Source organism: Hylobates moloch, unplaced genomic scaffold (assembly GCF_009828535.3).
Source record: "Hylobates moloch isolate HMO894 unplaced genomic scaffold, HMol_V3 SCAFFOLD_7, whole genome shotgun sequence".
NCBI classification, from domain to species: domain Eukaryota; kingdom Metazoa; phylum Chordata; class Mammalia; order Primates; family Hylobatidae; genus Hylobates; species Hylobates moloch.
Window position 1 is genome coordinate 86,238,774 of NW_026652282.1, and position 14,591 is coordinate 86,253,364.

Here is a 14,591-nt window from a genome sequence, read left to right on the forward strand (position 1 = left end):
GTAATCCCAGCACTTTGGGAGGCCAAGGTGGGTGGATCACCTGATGAGGTTGGGAGTTCGAGACCAGCCTGACCAACATGGAGAGACCCCATCTCTACTAAAAATACAAAATTAGCCGGGCATGGTGGTGGGCGCCTGTAATTCCAGCTACTCAGGAGGCTGAGGCAGGAGAATCACTTGAATCTGGGAGGCGGAGGTTGCAGTGAGTCGAGATCACGCCATTGGCACTCCAGCCTGGGCAACAAGAGCGAAACTCCGTCTCAAAAAAAAAAAAAAAAGAAAAGAAAGAAAGGGGCATCACAGAGACTAACGTCACATTCAGTTGGGGAAAATCAAGAGCTCCATAGAGAAGGTGACCTCTGAGCTGGGCTTCGAGGAACTGGAAGGATTTTGGTAGACTGGCACGTGAAGAAGGAGCACTGCAGGTGGAAAGAATAGTGTGGGCCAAAGTATGGCCACGGGAAAGTTCATGGAATGTCTGGGGAGAGAACAATAGTTCATTATGGGTAGTGTTTGGGGTTTATGTAAGTGGAGTGACAATATGTTGAAAGTTATATGACGACCATATTTTGAATGGCTCTGAATGACAGGCTAAGATTTCTGATCTTTATGTCATAGTAACTACATTAACCACATCAACAAAATATGCAATTATCTGTGAAGAGATATGGTCACTTCACTTCCAGGTTTCTTAGGGAAACTCAAATGGTTTCTAGGCAATGTTATCACCTTGCTCTCAGAAATGTCCTAGCAGATAACACCAAGCAGACTATAGCAAATGTTTCTATTTTGCATGTAATTAAATCTTTTCTTTCAAAGTTTTTATTCTTTCCATCCATGGGCCACGCCTCTTCTCACTCCCATCTCCAGCCCCACTAGCTCTTGTGGCACCTGACGAGTTCACGCAAGCCTAATTTAGGATTTCCAGCCACAGCTGCTACCCTGAAAGTAGGACCCACACCCTTGAGAAGTGAGAGGTGGTGGTAGAGGCAGTGAACAATATCATGAAAATGTAGCCATCTGAGAAGTTTTATGGAATTCCCATCCTAAGAGTCAAGCATAGTTCTTTGAAATTGGAGTTCCACTCAGTTTGGTCTGGAGGACACCTAGAGGGTCCCAGAGCTCAAAGTGCCTAAGTAAGGTCATCTTTTTAAGTTTCCACTTATTGCCAAGGAATTCCTTAAAGGAATGACACTTAATCTGGGTTACACGTTATTTAAAGGCTTCCTGGCTCTGAGGCTACTGAAGCTGTGGAGAGACGGGGGCAAACGTTTCTTTTTGACTAAGGAATCCCGTTGGGCTTTGTCCTTGCTCAACAGGTTGGTAGTTGGGAACTTCTCCCATGCAATGAGTTTACAGATGCTAAAAGATGGCTGTATTAGGCAACCGAGCCAAAGGAGTAAGCTATATAGAACCAACCAGGGAAGATTTAGAATAACAAAGCTGCCATGCCACACTTTCTGCAGCTAGTCAGTCTTCAGCTCTTTCCTGGAGTGTGACTTCCTCTGCAGGAAGTCATGGATTGCTGTAGTGAGGCCCCATGTCACACTGGACCTTAGGATGACCAGGGAGCCTCCACGGTAGATCAGGAGCAGCTTTCGGCCCCGAGTGTTCCACACATCCTGGGCAGAGGCCCACAGGCTTGGCATGTTCTGCCATCCAATGTGGGACTGCATATTAGCAACCAGCACAATCAGAGGATACAGAACTAGGCAGGTGATTGTTCCATTGACACTACCAGACACCAAGGCAGGAACCCAGTGGGGCAGGCCTTGCTCTGCCAGGCCATCCTGGATGGGGTCCTTGAAAGAAAAATATAGAGCACTCCCCAGGCTGTTCCTGGCCAGGACAGGCCAGAAACCACGATAGTAACCCAGTGACAGCCGCCCCCAAAGCCCATAAGAGTTGAATTCCTTGAGAATGCTGAAGGTGCTGGGGAAGCGAGCTTGCTTGCGACCATCCTGGAGCACATTTTGCACCCTTTCAAAGGGGCTGAGTGCCACAGCCTCCACCACACCAGACATGAGCCCTGCAGCCCAGCGGTGTCCCAGGGTGTGTGGCCCAACAGGAGAGAGAAAGCACAGCAGGCTATCATAAGTCCCAAACAGAAGAGTCCCTTGCAACGTCTTGGAGAGAAGAGGAGGGTAGATTCCCCGGTAGAAGTATTGAGGACCTTCATGCCAAAGCTGCCTCACAGCCTCTGACACTGCCATGGCATGGATCTGTTGCCGGAACACAACCTTATAGATAGGAAAGGTCAGAAAAGTAGACATAAAGTTGGAAACGGCCCCAAGGGCGTAGGCCTGGGAATGCCAGCTTTCCTTTCCTGGAGCCTCTGCTCGCGTCCTGTGCTGAAGCTCCTTCCTGGGAGAGTGGTTCTGCTCCCCCATGCTGAAGACAACTGGGTGCAGATGGAAGAAACTGGCAAGGGTGGAAAAAAAGAGATTAGACTGACCAATTAATTCTGTTGGCAAGCATTTTCATTGCTTAATTAGAAATGAACTCTAAGAAACTCAGGTCGATGGAAACAAGCAACTCTTTGAGCCAGTTTCTGATATATAAGCACACCCTTAAGAAATTAAGAATTAATTAACTTTAAATTAAAAGAAAGGCAATCAGTTTTTCTGGACAGAGCCACCACTACAGTATTTTGCTGACACAGCAAATATTCCAATATTCAAAGGATTACGACTGAAAAACATGAAATAGAGGAGGGGAAGACTCCAAAACTTAATGCATCAACTTTCACGACATGAAACTGTGCATTTTATAAACCACTTGAATAATACATTGCTATTCTGTTTAAAAAAATCTGGCACTATCTTGTGGAGGCAGAAAGGCATTTAACAGTTGAAGTGCAATGCTTTCTCTAAAAGTTGGTATTAAATTTGGGGAGGGGGAATCTCCCCTCGCCTTTCTCTCCGTAGATTCCTGCCTAAGTTGTAGCTGTTTCATGGCAACGCCCAGCCCCCCTCCAGCAAGTGAGGAAAGGAAAGAGCAGCTGCTTCTGGAAGTTCAGTGCCTAAAGGCTCAGCACCTGGCAACTTCTAAGCCTAACCTTGAAGACCTGTAGCTATATAATAGAGCAGCGTTTCTTAACCTCAGTGCTATTGACATTTTGGGCAGGATAATTTTTTATTCTTGGCACCTGTCCTCTGCACTTGAGAATGTTCAGAGGCTCCCTGGCTTCGGCTCACTGCATGCCGGTAGCACCAGTAGTGACTTACACAGTGTGATGACCAAAAATATCTTGAGACCTTGCCAAATGTCCCCTGGGAGGCAAAACTGCTCCCGGCTTAGAACCACTGTACTAGATAGAATAGGCAGTGCAAGGACCCCAAACTATTGCTCCTTACCCCAGAAAGGCCAGGAAGCAGATGGCTAGTATGAGAAGCAACTTGGAAGCCAGGACATATGAAGGAACTTTGGGATCTAAAGAAAAAAATGAATGCTCAGTGCAGATCTGAGGGAGTTTGCCAGAGAGGAAAGAGGGGGTCCCTGGGCTGACGAGACAGGGTGTGCAGAAGCCAGAGCTGCCACCTCAGGGAAAGGAACAGAGATGTGTGGGTGTGGGGCAGGAGGACAGGGGAGAGGCGGAGGAGCATGATGGCCAGGACGGAGGGCTTCCATCTACAGTGACAGGGACAAGAAGCTTGGCAGGAACTGCAGACCCACAAGTTTCACACAGAACCCTGGGCTATGTGGTGGGGGGCATGAAGGTTGGGACTCTAATTAAGCTAGCAGACCAATGGGGAACCAGAGAGTCCAGGCTGAGGTCCCCAGGGAGGAGTAGAAACCACACACTGCAAGAAGCCCAATGCAGCCTTCCCGAGGCTGCCAGGACAAGAATCCGCCTTGGCGTACTACTCCTTCCAAAATCACTCCCACCAGCTCTGCTCTTCCCTAGCCCCTTCTCCCTGCTCCATCCATCTCCCAACAATCCCATTCCTATCCCCCCTGCTCCATCCATATCCCCACAATCTCATTCCTATCCTCCTGCGCCATCCATATCCCCACAATCTCATTCTATCCCCCCTGCTCCATCCATATCCCACAGTCTCATTCATATCACCCTGCTCCATCCACATCCCCACAATCTCATTCATAACCCCACCCTGTTCCATCCATATCCCCACATTCTCATTTCTATCCCCTTTGCTCCATCCATTTTCTCACAATCTCACTTTACCACCACTCCCCTCCCCTGGAGCCACACTCACCTCTTGGTGGAGGGAGATGGAGGCTCAGCCTCCTGTACTCTGCCCATCACCACCTCCCCCTACCCCCACATTCCATGATGGCCTTAAGCCTCAGCCTCCTTTACCCTCATAGCCAGTACACTGGGAGGGCCCCTCTGCCTCTGACCCTTTAGCTGAGAACGGAGCAGGAGTAAAAGCTCAAGAGGCCCACTCTTTGCATCCCTTTGGGCCACCTCTGGCCCCTGGAAGCCCCACTTCCATTTCTCCAGAGCCAAAGGGGACTTCTCCCAGATACCCAGGCTGCTAAATCTACAGGAGCCCCCAACAGTCCTCAGCTCTCCTACCAAAGATCTTCTTTCCGAAGTCTTACCTTCACCTAAATAAGGACAGGTGGTGAAGTAAATATTTGTCCTTTCTTCTACCTCAGAGTGCAATAATGTTCCATTTCCTCCCTACCATTTATAAACGTGTTCACTGACACCATGAGGCAGGATGATTTAGCAGAAAGAAAACTGGGCTAGGATTTGGCAGTGCAAGGACTCCCAACTATCGCACCTACCCCAGAAAGGCCAGGAAGCAGGTGGGGTAGTATGAGATACTAGCATTCTAAGTGAGTTTTGTTATCAACTTGATGTGTGACCTTTAGAAATTCAGTGACATCTTGGAGCCTTACCCACCTGAGCTGTAAATGGAGCAGAAAGGGTAAAATAATTTTTAGTCATCTCCATACTGTATCTGCCAGAGGGGGGTGATAAGGGGGCATTCAGGTCAATAGTTGATAGAGGAATTGTACTTTTCAATCCTCAACTCCTTCTGCCATTTTTGTAAATCATTTTGAGGGATTAAAGGTGAACAATAATTGAGAAACATCTAACCTTAATATGTAATCCATTTTATAAATCCAATCCTTTCCATTTTATGGGAGAGGAGTTCGTGTTTCTCCCATGTATTTTCTGTTAAGATGCCAGGCTTTGGAAAGGGCAGACAGACCCGAGACTGAATTCTGCCTCTGCCACTTAGTTGTGTGACCTTGGACAAGACATTTCATTCAGTCTCAGGTTCTTCAGCTACAAAACAGGGGTATTAAGATCCACCTCAAAACGTTGTGGTAGAGATTAATAACATAAAATGAGATAAAGTGGTTGAGAATCCATAACATGGTGGCCTTGATAAGAAGTATCAAAAAAAGATGCTTCTGGACTTCACTATCTGTCTCCACAGAACGCATGCTCCTTCTGGACGCTCTCGGGACAGCCATAACCAGATACAGGGGCATTTGGGAACAAATCTTCTGTTCCCAAGGGAGGCAGGGAAGCCCTTACTTCCACGAATAGGAAGGCGCAACATAAGCAATCTAGGAGATCCTGGCCCCTTCACATGAATTCAAAGTATAGACCACAAAATGGACCTAGAGTTGGCCTTAAGCAGATATCACCTGTACCCTATGACCTGCCTCCTATGTTTACAGCCTAGTAAAATGAGCCCAGAGGATTCCAGACTCTCCCAGCCAGTCTAGTCCACATGGGTAGCCTGTGTGACTGCCCCAGGATCCAGCCACAAATGAACGCATTTGTCTGTTCATTCAGGGCATCTCTCAGCCAGTCCTTTGGTCTGCTCATCCACTAAATCACTGTGGGTAAACCACCATGGAGCTAGAGTGAATAGAACTTGGTGCCTGCCCTCAAGTGCTTAGAAATCTAGTCAGCTAGCTTGGGAGACAGGTCAACAGCGTGCTAAACTCTACAGAAAGACAAGGGGTACACTAATGAAGGTGGAAGCAAAAAGACAAGAGCAATTTATTCCACCTGAGAAGGGGCATATGACTCAATCCTTAATTGAGTAGAGTAGAATAGGCTGTTGTTAGGTAGGGGAGTGAGGGCAAGCATTCTAGGCTGAGGAAGTGGCCTAAGGCACATAGGCTTAAGAGTGTGAGTTGTGCATGGGGCTGGCCTACCCCATGTGGTGAGAAGGAAATAGAGCTGTGGTTGACAGAGAGAAGCCCATTTAAGATGAGGACCACATTTGTCTTCTCCACTGCATTGTGTTGTAGGGCACAGAGATGGGCTCTGGATACAGCCAGCCCTGGGTTTGAATTTCACTCTGTCACTTCCTAGCTTTATAACCTTGGCCAAGTTTTGTCATCTCGCTGATCCTCAGTATCCTTATATGTAAAATGATTGTCATGAAGGATGCATGAGACAAAGTACGGAAAGTGCTTAGCACAGCACCTAGTATATAAGTTGCTTCATAAGTTATATTAGTAGTTTCATTTTTAAAAAATGAGATAATAGAAATAAAGGCAAGATGACAAATTGTTCTAAAGGCTGCAATTGGTCTAATGAACTGGGTCATCTGCAGAATGCATTTTAGACTGCTTGTTTGGAAGGCAGCAAAGAAGAGTTTTCATGGGCTTTGGAGTTTGACATCCCTGACCTGCCATCCCAGTGCCTCCACTTACAAGTTGTGAAGCCTAACACAAGTTACTTAACGTCCCTGAAATTCAGTTTCCCTGTCTGCAAAATGGGATACAATAGCTGTCTCAACAGTGTTGCTGGGAAGCTTAAAAGAGATAACAGACAGAAAGTTCCTGGCACAAAGGAGGAGGGCAGCCAAAGGCAGCTATTATTGTTTCAACTGAAAGCTTTATCTCCAAACCTTCAAGCTTTTAAGGTTTATTTGTTGAAATTAGAAAATGTGGTCTCATTAGAGCCATCAATTGGAACACACACACATGAGGCCAGAGATAGGATGTCCTGTATCCAATTGGAGCCAGGTTGCAAATACTCCCCCCATCCCTGCATGAAGAGTCCCTCGCTTGTTCTAGTAGCCCAACCCTGGCACCTTTACACAATCCATTTCCTGTCATTGTTTTTGTCAGAGCACTGACACCTATTCTTGGTCCTATGTGATTCCATCCCTACCAAGTCCAGCTGCAAATACCTAATTTGGTGATGAAGCCAATTTAAACACTGAACAAGAGTCTTCTGGGAGGTAAGGGTCAGATGTCACAGGATGGGGGAGCAGAAGCAAAAGTCTGAAGGAAACCTAACCAGCATCACCCCTAAGTATGTGAGGTGAGCAACTTGCCTTCTCCGTACATCCACACTTTCCACCCTCCACCACCACTACCCCACTGTTCCATCCACAGACCATGATCCTGAGATGGAAGGTGCTTTATCTCCAAATTTTTATTGTTTACTCCAAGGAACTCTAGATATTTGGGTTGTAAATAAGACGGCGGAAAGGAGCAAGTGAAGTACCTTGGCAGACTGAAGATGAAGCCAACAGCAGTGGAAGGGCATCAGACTGTTCACTTGCTTCTAAACATCAGGAGTCAAGAACAAGCCCCACAGGAGCCTCCTAGCCACACTATACATAAAGGAAGTAATACCTGCTCTCTAAGTCAGGGAAAAATGGAGCAGGTTTTCCAGCCACTGCCTTCATGGCCATTCACTTTGGACAGCCCTGCATGCCGTTTCCATGGAGTTGCTCCTTCTCTGGAGCCAGTGATGCCAAATCCAGCAAAGGAGAAGTCCCCTGAAGAGCTCACAGAAGGGCAACCTAGCAACCTGTCCTTGAGCCAGGAAATGAAAGAGCTATATCAGCAACAGAGAGCTGTGGTTTGGGGGTTAGGTTAAATGGGGTTTTATTTCTCACACTTCTTCATCAAGCATGGCTTGAAGAAGGAAGACGTTATGACAGACCCATTTGAAAATCTGCAAAGCTGTGGACTCAGAAGAATATACGGAGTCCAGATTCTTTGCATACAATTCCAGGAAGGACCTCTGGTAGGAACCTGTGCTCTGGAGTTACATTTCATAACAGATATGCCATGGACAGATACACTGATGGCAGGCCCATTTATGTATAACCTTCAGCATCACGTGGTGGTGTTTAGAACAGTGGTTCACGAATCTCTCTACACCTCAGAATCAACTACAGGGCTGGTTAAAACTACAAATCACACTCTTTACCCCTAGTCCTAGTACATCAAAATTCCCCAGGGGTAAGGCCCAATAATCTACATTTATAACAAGCTCTCCAAAATGATTCTGAGGCAGCCCACCCTGTACTCACACTTTGGTTAACAGCATGAGTTCTGGATTCAGAGACTCAGTTCAAATTTTGGCTTCACCTTGTATTTTCAGACAAATAATTTTACGTCTCTGAGCCTGGCCTCTTTGGGGTCATAAAGGGCTGTAGAAATAATGTTGCTTTTATAAAACAGGCAGCTCGTTGTGTATAAAAAAAAGAAGACGAAAAGAAAAAAAAAAAGATTAATAATAAAAAAAAAAACGAAAGAAAGAAAAGTGCCAAGAAGAGTTTCCTCTTCTGTACAATGGGCACCATAAAGGTTGCCTTCATCTTCCCTCAGCCCTCTCCCCACTACCTCCTCACCCCCTCCCTCAGCACTATCATCACATTGAGACTGCTGTTGAGATGGTTTGAGCCTACCTGTGCAAAAATGCTCTTCAGACAATGCTGCAGGGCAAAGAAGTAGCATCTAGAGAGCAACAGGCGGTGCTAGGTTGGATGCTGTAACTTATTTGCTTCAGGATACAGGCCAAAACGAGTAACCTGTCTCTCTCTGGCTCAGTTTCTTCATCTGTGAAATGGAGATGATGGTTCTTGCTCACCAATTCTATGCAATCCCAAGTTGGTCCTCCCATCTGGCTTTGGTTTTTCTCCGCTATCCCTTAATCTGACAGAATAGAGGAGTGCTGGCAAGGGGCAGCCTTTGAAGTCAGACATGTTGACTTGGGTGTGAGCTCTTAACTCTGCATTTCCTAACTGTACTGCCTGGGTGCTTCAGTCCTTTCCTGTTAAATGGGCACACTACTACCTCCTTCACACGGCTGCTGAGAAGAGGAAAGGAGATGTCCATGCAGGCGCCTCTGCACACAGAAAGCACTCGGTAAACGCTGTTTCCCCCCTTCCCCCTATACAAAGGTGAGGAACTCTCATTGTTCACTTGGTTTCTGTCCCACCTCGTGTTTAAGGTATCCGGTCTAAAAGCCCGGAGGAGAGCCGAGGTGTAAGGGGATAGGAAGAAGGGAGGAGATGGGGTAGCAGCAAACTCACGGATGAAAGGGAAATGGGCCCAGTCCGTGCGTCCGAGCTGCACTTGACGCCGTGCCGCCTCCCGCGCCTGTCTGCCGCAGCCCCCGCCCGTCAGCCCGCCGGCCCGCCGGCCCGCTCCTCCTTCTTGCTAGCAGTAGCTTCGGGGCCGGAGGCTGTGCGGGGAGGCCGCCCCCTCGCCCCGCTGATTGGCCGCGTCGCCCGGCTCGTCACGCTCTTTTGTCTCAGTCGGCAGAGACTGAAAGCAACCGCGGCTGCCCGGAGGGCCGAACTGGAGGGTGGGCGCAGCCTTGGCTGCCTTGGGAACCGTGCTGCCTCGACTCGGCTACCCCTCGCTGGGCGGCTGTGCGCACTCGCTAGGTCGGGCAGCCCCGGGTCGCTTAGCGGCCGAGGAGGCGCCAGAGATCCCGTTCCCCTGCAGAGCTACGGGGACCGGAAGACGAAACAGAGCTGTGGACGCGGGAGCACATGCTGCCCACCAGTGGAGCACAGGTAAAGAAAGAGCGCGCGATTGCCCGGCGCGGAGAGGGGTGGGGGAAGCCCCGCCAGGACTGAGCGGCGCCCGGCTTGGAGAATCAGTAACTGCGAGGCAGGGGATGGAGCACTCCCTTGGCCTGGTTGCGCTGAGGAAGGAGTTGTGGTTCATCTGGATGCTGCCGACTGGGTAGGATTTAGGATTTGCCTGGATTAAGGTGGGTGGGGGTGTTGTCGGAGGTCGGGGGTGTTGTCGGGCGTCGGGGGCGGGGTGTATTCGGGGAGGCGGCAAGGGGCGGGAGGAGACGATCGCAAGCTGTCTTGAACCCCTTTTGCATCTCCTCATCTCTTCCTGGGAAGGAATATGAGGGTGGGAGGTTATCCAACTTCTAGTCTCTTTCTCCCTGGCAGGTCATCAAAGCCGAATCCGAACTTGAATACCGTGCGGCGGATTGCAGAGCTGGTAGGGCAAGGGTCTCCCGGAGGAAATGTAAGGGGGGTGGGGGGGAGGGCAGGCGGCACTTTGGCTTGCGTTCGGAAGATGGGAGAGGGAATTTTCCGCCTGGCGGCAGTGGAGGCGGTGGAGGGGAGGTATCAGGTTTTCAGATAAAGCTGCTTCCAATCCTTCCTTTCCCTCCTTCGCGGCACAGTCTTGAGGCCCTGAGGACTGGGATCTGCGACCCCCAGTGGACAAAAGTCGGCCGTACCCCAGAGGCTAATTTTTCTCACGGCAGGCACCTGTTGCAGAGGCTGCAAGTAAAATAAAGGTGAACGCTAGTTTCCGAGTTCATGTAAGAATCTGAGAAATAACGGGAGGGAATGTTGACAAGGGGGTGTGATTGAGACCTGAGGCCATGAGGTTAATGGTTTCTTATTACCATAAATCTGTGACACACAACCATTGAGTTCCGTTTTGAGGGCCCAGTATCAGCTCCCAACACTATGTCATCTAGAATTAGAAGCAACAGTTGTCGCCCCTCCTGGAGTACAGGCAGGAGGGGATGGATGTGGCTCTGAAAAACTACCTACTAGTCCAGGGACACTTGCTAGCTCTGGAATGTTGTAATTGCCAGTCTCCTGCAGGGTATTGTTAAGGCACTGGGCAGATATAAAATGCACTGCAAGGCTATTCAGGAAGATAGAGAATGCTACTGCAGACTGCTTCCCCACAGCCCACTATCTTATTAACCTTTTTTATTTTCCTTAGAATCCCTACTGAAATACAAGGCAGGCACAGCCCAGGAACGTTGCTTTGGAGAATCCTGCAGATAAGGCTTTTCCAAAAAGCACGAGCATCTTGTTGTATTCAGATACCCTATCGTCGTCAGTCATGGCTAGCATCATTGCGCGTGTGGGTAACAGCAGGCAGCAGAATGCACCTTTGCCGCCTTGGGCCCATTCCATGTTGAGGTCTCTGGGGAGGAGTCTCGGTCCTTTAGTGGTCAAAATGGCAGAGAGAAACATGAAGTTGTTCTCGGGAAGAGTGGTGCCAGCCCAAGGGAAAGAAACCTTTGAAAACTGGCTGATCCAAGTCAATGGGGTCCTGCCAGATTGGAGTATGTCTGAGGAGGAAAAACTCAAGCGCTTGATGAAAACACTTAGGGGCCCTGCCCGGGAGGTCATGCGTTTGCTTCAGGCGGCCAACCCCAACCTAAGTGTAGCAGATTTCTTGCGGGCAATGAAATTGGTGTTTGGGGAGTCTGAAAGCAGTGTGACTGCCCATGGTACATTTTTTAACACCCTGCAGGCACAAGGGGAGAAAGCCTCCCTTTATGTGATCCGTTTAGAGGTGCAGCTCCAGAATGCTATTCAGGCAGGCATCCTAGCTGAGAAAGATGCAAACCAGACTCGCTTGCAACAGCTTCTTTTAGGCGCTGAGCTGAATAGGGACCTGCGCTTCAGGCTTAAGCATCTTCTCAGGATGTATGCAAATGAGCAGGAGCGGCTTCCCAATTTCCTGGAGTTAATCAAGATGATAAGGGAGGAAGAGGATTGGGATGATGCTTTTATTAAACGGAAGCGGCCGAAAAGGTCTGAGCCAATAATGGAGAGGGCAGCCAGCCCTGTGGCATTTCAGGGCGCCCAGCCAATAGCAATCAGCAGTGCTGACTGTAACTGCAACGTGATAGAAATAGATGATACCCTTGATGACTCCGATGAGGATGTGATCCTGGTGGCGTCTCTGGACCCTCCACTGACACCCACAGGTGCTCCTCCCTTCAGAGGAAGAGCCAGACCTCTGGATCAAGTGCTGGTTATTGATTCCCCCAACAATTCTGGGGCTCAGTCTGTTTCTACCAGTGGTGGTTCTGGGTATAAGAATGATGGTCCTGGGAATATTCGTAGAGCCAGGAAGCGAAAATACACAACCTGCTGTTCATATTGTGGTGAGGAGGGCCACTCAAAAGAAACCTGTGACAATGAGAGCAACAAGGCCCAGGTTTTTGAGAATCTGATCATCACCCTGCAGGAGCTGACACATACAGAGGAGAGGTCAAAAGAGGTCCCTGGAGAACACAGTGATGCTTCTGAGCCACAGTAAGGATCTAGTCCAGCCCTAAATGAGTCAACTGTATTCAGAGTCTGGTAATGGGAATAACAGGAGAGGGGGGTGGGTTTCTAACTGCATGAGTTAATCCACAAAGCAGTTTTCCTTTGGGAAGAAGAGGTCTTGCATACCAGCACAGTGGATGGGGAATGGTGTGACCTCTGTCCCTGCTCTCTTCTCTGCTGGCTTAAGGGTCTATTCTCCATGTGTCTATTTCTTTGATGACTTTATACTTTTTATGAAAGGAGCATCTTTTCATTAAACCTTCAAAAATAAAGGAAGATACAAAAACTAAAGTACAAATTACCTGAAACTCAGCACCCTTTTGTAACTATTGTCAGCCCTTTGGTGAATGTCCTTCCAGATATCTCCCTGCACCTGTGTACCCAGATAGCTATATGTATAGATAAGAGTGATCAAATATAAGTGCTGTTCTATACTGTGTATTCTTCACCAAATAATATATCTCGTGGACTTCTATGTCAATGAATATATATAAATATCTAATTTCATGTCTCTGTGTGATGTTACTTTTAGAAAGATAAAGAAAAATGAAACTAAATATAGAAGCTATAAGGGGGGGTCATACCACGAGGAGGGGTTTTTATCAACCTCATTTATAGGAAAGGAGAAAGGAAGCTGAAATGGACTGAATATCTCCCATACAACCCCTTAACACAACTGACCTGTCTCCTAGGTCATAGAGCCAACCCCTACACCCATGAGTTAATAATGTTCCAATGTTTTCTTCTTGAACATATCATGAGACATCAGATGGGGAACGGGGGGGACAAAAATTGAAAATGGGTATTCCCGAGGCTCCATTCCTGTTTGTATTGGGAAGGGACAACTACTCCTGCCCCATCTCTTGACCTCAGATGAGAGGGTGATAAAAGATGATATGTGACCTCTATCCCTGAGGGTCCCAAGTTTCTTGTAGGTACAGTAGTCCCTATCTTCACGAAGAGGTCAAAACTGGCAAAGGGCAGTGGGGAATGATTTCATTTAAGGCAAGGAGTGGAGTGAAATGAATGCAGACCTGAGGACCTGAGGGAGTTTGCCTGGGAGGAAAGAAGGGGTCCCTGGGCTGACAAGACAGGGTGTGCAGCAGCCAGAGCTGGCACCTCAGGGAAAGGAGCACAGAGCTATGTAGGTGGAGGACAGGGGAGAGGGGGAGGGGTATGATGGCCAGGCTGGTGGGCTCCCATCTACAGTGACAGGGACAGGAGGCCTGGCAGAAACTGCAGACCCACAGGTTTCACACAGAACCCTGGGCTATGTTGTGGGGGGAGTGGAGGTTGGGACTCTAATGAGGCTAGCAGGCTGATGGGGGACAAAAGGGTCTAGGCTGAGGTCCCCAGGGAGGAGTAGAAGCCACACACTGCAAGGAGCCCAATGAAGCCTTCCCGGGGCTGCCAGGCCCAGAATCCGCCTTGGAGTGCTCTCCTTCCAGAATCACCTCCAACTCTGCTCTTCCCTGGCCCCTTTCCCTTGCTTCATCCACATCCCCATAATCCCATTCCTATCCCCACTGCTCCATCCATATCCCCACAATCTCATTCGTATCACCCCTGCTCCATCCATATCCCTACAATTACATTCCTATCCCCTCTGCTCAATCTATCCTCACAGTCTCATTCATACCCCCCTGCTCCATCCATATCCCCGCAATCCCATTCAGCTCCCCCCTGCTCCATGCATATCCCCACAATCTCATTCAGATCCTTCCTGCTCCATCTGTATCCTCAGTCTCATTCCTATCCCCCCTGCTCCATCCATATCCCCACAATCTCATTCAGATCCCCCCTGCTTCATCCATATCCCCGCAATCTCATTCCTATCCCCCTTGCTCCATCCATTTTCTCACAATCTCACTTTACCACCACTCCCCTTCCCTGGAGCCACACTCACCTCTTGGTGGAGGGAGATGGAGGCTCAGCCTCATGTGCTCTGCCCATCACCACCTCCCCCTCCTCTGCATTCCATGATGGCCTTAAGCCTCAGCCTCCTTAATGCTCATGGCCAGTAGACTGGGAGGGCCCCTCTGCCTCTGACCTTTTAGCGGAGAACTGAGCAGGAGTAAAGGTTCAAGAGACCCACTTTTTGCATCCCTCTGGAGCACCTCTGGCCCCTGGCAGCCACGTCCATCTCACCACAGGCAAAGTGGACCCCACCACCCAGGCAGGAGGCAGCTTCATCAAGCCCTCAAAGCCACAGGGTCCCCCAACACTACCTGGCTCTTACAGCCCCCTATTCCTCCCTACCTCTCCCAAAGTCTATCCTTGGAGGGG

The 14,591-nt window shown here is 48.9% G+C and overlaps 2 protein-coding genes across 5 annotated transcripts; one reads left to right on the plus strand and one right to left on the minus strand.

The window, feature by feature from the left end:
* Positions 1–511: 511 nt before the first annotated feature.
* Positions 512–9,385, minus strand: SLC25A53 (solute carrier family 25 member 53). 3 transcript variants are annotated; one of them, XM_032757398.2, is made up of 3 exons: positions 9,282–9,385; positions 8,655–8,805; positions 512–2,421 (listed from the first exon to the last, which is right to left on the minus strand). In XM_032757398.2, exon 3 carries the CDS (start codon positions 2,388–2,390, stop codon positions 1,467–1,469), a length of 924 nt encoding a protein of 307 aa, XP_032613289.1. In that variant the 5' UTR covers positions 2,391–2,421; positions 8,655–8,805; positions 9,282–9,385; the 3' UTR covers positions 512–1,466. The 3 variants fall into 3 exon arrangements, with proteins under 3 accessions (XP_032613289.1, XP_032613290.1, XP_032613291.1); XM_032757399.2 differs by lacking the exon at positions 8,655–8,805; XM_032757400.2 differs by lacking the exons at positions 8,655–8,805; positions 9,282–9,385 and adding an exon at positions 3,357–3,386.
* A 117-nt stretch (positions 9,386–9,502) lies between these two features.
* Positions 9,503–12,807, plus strand: ZCCHC18 (zinc finger CCHC-type containing 18). 2 transcript variants are annotated; one of them, XM_032757396.2, is made up of 4 exons: positions 9,503–9,770; positions 10,164–10,215; positions 10,403–10,519; positions 10,960–12,807. In XM_032757396.2, the coding sequence occupies exon 4, from the start codon at positions 11,083–11,085 to the stop codon at positions 12,292–12,294; it is 1,212 nt and encodes a 403-aa protein (XP_032613287.1). In that variant the 5' UTR covers positions 9,503–9,770; positions 10,164–10,215; positions 10,403–10,519; positions 10,960–11,082; the 3' UTR covers positions 12,295–12,807. The 2 variants fall into 2 exon arrangements, with proteins under 2 accessions (XP_032613287.1, XP_032613288.1); XM_032757397.2 differs by lacking the exon at positions 9,503–9,770 and adding an exon at positions 9,896–9,942.
* The last annotated feature ends 1,784 nt before the right edge of the window (positions 12,808–14,591 follow it).